We start from the raw sequence: 2369 nt of genomic DNA, 5'->3' as shown, positions 1-2369 counted from the left end.
TTCTTACGGAAATTAAATAGAAAATTCATCAATAAATTTCCAAATGTGGAGATTTAATGGGCGTTTGGACATAAGAATTGTAAAATTCCAAAAAAGGGTGAAATTTTTTTTCAAGTGAAAATGATATTTGAAATTTAGAGTTATATTTGGACATGAATATAATTTTGGGCTGTTTTTGAAGTTTTGTGAGTGAAATGAAAAATAGGTTTTTAGTGAAAATTAAAAAATTTATGAACAAACGCTGATTTCGAAAAAAATAAAAAAAATTTGGAAAAAAAGGAAAAAATTTCTTAGGTCCAAACGGGATGTTATAATTGGGAGCCTTAGCCTAATAACGTTACGTTACGAAACACAACGGCTATATTTCCTCTCTTCCTTCTTTATCAACTTCTAATTTGAAAACAGAGGCCAAAACATTAAAGGAAGCACCGCTTTTGAATTAACCCTTAAATAGCCCACCATTAAAGTCCCTTATAGCTCTCATTTCACCCCAAATTCTTCACTGAATTCCAACACAGAGTTAGACAATCGTCTTAACATTTCTCCAAGGTGCTTTTCTTTTCTTTACCCTGCAATCTTTCATCATAAACGGGCTTTTATTTTTTCTTTTATGGTTTTAACTTTCTAAATTTAAATAAATGTTATTCCTTTGCTGAATTGGGTTGTACCAAAAATTGGGTATTGGTAATTCATATAAATGTTTTTTAATGCTGTTCTATTGCTGTTTATAGGTACCCCAATTTCGGAATTACTTGTAACTTTGAAACTGAAAACTAGAAAATGTAAGTGGTATGCACTGGTACTAAGAAAAATTGAGTGTACAATGTTTGTGGTCCAAATGTCGGGAATGTATGTGGACGATTCATATAGCTGATCCCAACTTAGTATTTGCTTACTTGTTATCTGTCTTTGTTTTTTAAGGATTTGTAGTAACTGATAAGTAAAACTCGGAAAATCACAAAATTGGAATTTTCTTGAATTATTTTAGGATTAGGGACGGAATTTGATATCTCAGCTCTTTTCTCTATCTAGGTGTTCGTAGAATTGTCGCAAAGATGAACGATCTCATGACGAAATCGTTCTTAAGTTACGTGGATTTGAAGAAGCAGGCAATGTTAGACCTTGAAGCGGGTCCTGATATTGAAATGGGTCAACTTGACCCGGCTGATGAAAGAAACCTCTCAAAATTCTTTGAAGAAGTTGCTGCTATTAAGTCTGATATGGAGGAGATTAACAATCTTCTTTTCAATCTTCAAGACCTTAATCGAAAAACCAAGTCTGCCCCGAGTGGTAAAATTCTTCAAGGCCTTAGAGATCAGATTAACTCTGACATTATTACTGTTCTTAGGAAGGCGAAAATCATCAAAACAAGACTTGAATTGCTTGATAAATCCAATCTTGAAAATCGTGGCGTATATAAAGAGGGAAGCTCGGTTGATAGAACGAGGATTTCAGTGACTAATGGTTTGAGAATTAAACTGAGGGATATGATGAATGATTTTCAATGCCTAAGAGAAAACATTGTAGCAGAACATAAAGAAGGTTTAAGGAAACAGTACAGTAGTGCTAACGGGAAGGAACCGAGTGAGGAAGTGATTGAAAAGATGATGCAAGAAAGGGTTTTTGAGGGGAAAGTAGAAAAGGAGGAAAGGCATGAAGCTATTAAAGAGATACAAAAGAGTTTGATTGAGCTGCACCAAGTATTTCTTGATATGGCTGTTATGGTTGAGACACAAGGTGATCAGATGAATAATATTGAACAAAATGTGGTTAATGCTGGTGGATATGTGAATGATGGGATGAAGGAGCTAGATCGTGCTAAACGAATGAAGAGGAGGAGGACTTGGGCTTGTTGGATTGGCGCGGTGGTGCTGGTTTTCTTGTTGCTATGCCTTATTGCAATTCTATTTTGAATTCAGGTTGAAAGGCTTTGGACTTTCTATTAGTTTGACTTCCTATTTGTCTATTCTTTTCAGTATATTGTGCTTTCTTTTGTTTGTCCGAAAGGCGCGCTATTTGGATTTTGATGATTTCTGTTCATCAACTGCTTGTATTAAAAAGGATTGAAAATGATACTACTACATAACATTTTGAGATTGGAATTTATTGAATCTGACCAAGATTTTTGCCTTGTCCTTGCTACCCCTAGTTCTTCATCATTTTGTATTATATTTTCATATTTTATGATGTTATTTAAATTAGATACTACCATCATTTGACCTTGAAAGTCAATTAAGTTGTGACAAAGGTGATGAACTAGTAGTAACGGTTCCTCTTTTTCACTAGAAACCAGCTACGAAACTGCAACTACTGAAATTGGAAAAGCATGTATACTCTAAGATATGGCAGATGATCATATTTACACTGTG

General features: G+C 34.2%; 1 protein-coding gene across 2 annotated transcripts; it reads left to right on the top strand.

The window, feature by feature from the left end:
- The first annotated feature begins 362 nt into the window (after positions 1–362).
- LOC107794835 (syntaxin-112-like) lies at positions 363–2131 on the top strand. 2 transcript variants are annotated; one of them, XM_016617372.2, is made up of 3 exons: positions 363–549; positions 732–782; positions 1033–2131. In XM_016617372.2, the coding sequence occupies exon 3, from the start codon at positions 1056–1058 to the stop codon at positions 1911–1913; it is 858 nt and encodes a 285-aa protein (XP_016472858.1). In that variant the 5' UTR covers positions 363–549; positions 732–782; positions 1033–1055; the 3' UTR covers positions 1914–2131. The 2 variants fall into 2 exon arrangements, with proteins under 2 accessions (XP_016472858.1, XP_016472857.1); XM_016617371.2 differs by lacking the exon at positions 732–782 and having other exon boundaries at positions 364–549.
- The last annotated feature ends 238 nt before the right edge of the window (positions 2132–2369 follow it).

Source organism: Nicotiana tabacum, chromosome 7, assembly GCF_000715075.1.
Source record: "Nicotiana tabacum cultivar K326 chromosome 7, ASM71507v2, whole genome shotgun sequence".
NCBI classification, from domain to species: Eukaryota; Viridiplantae; Streptophyta; class Magnoliopsida; order Solanales; family Solanaceae; genus Nicotiana; species Nicotiana tabacum.
Note: the sequence above shows the minus strand (reverse complement) of the source record. Positions and strands in the feature narration are given on the sequence as shown.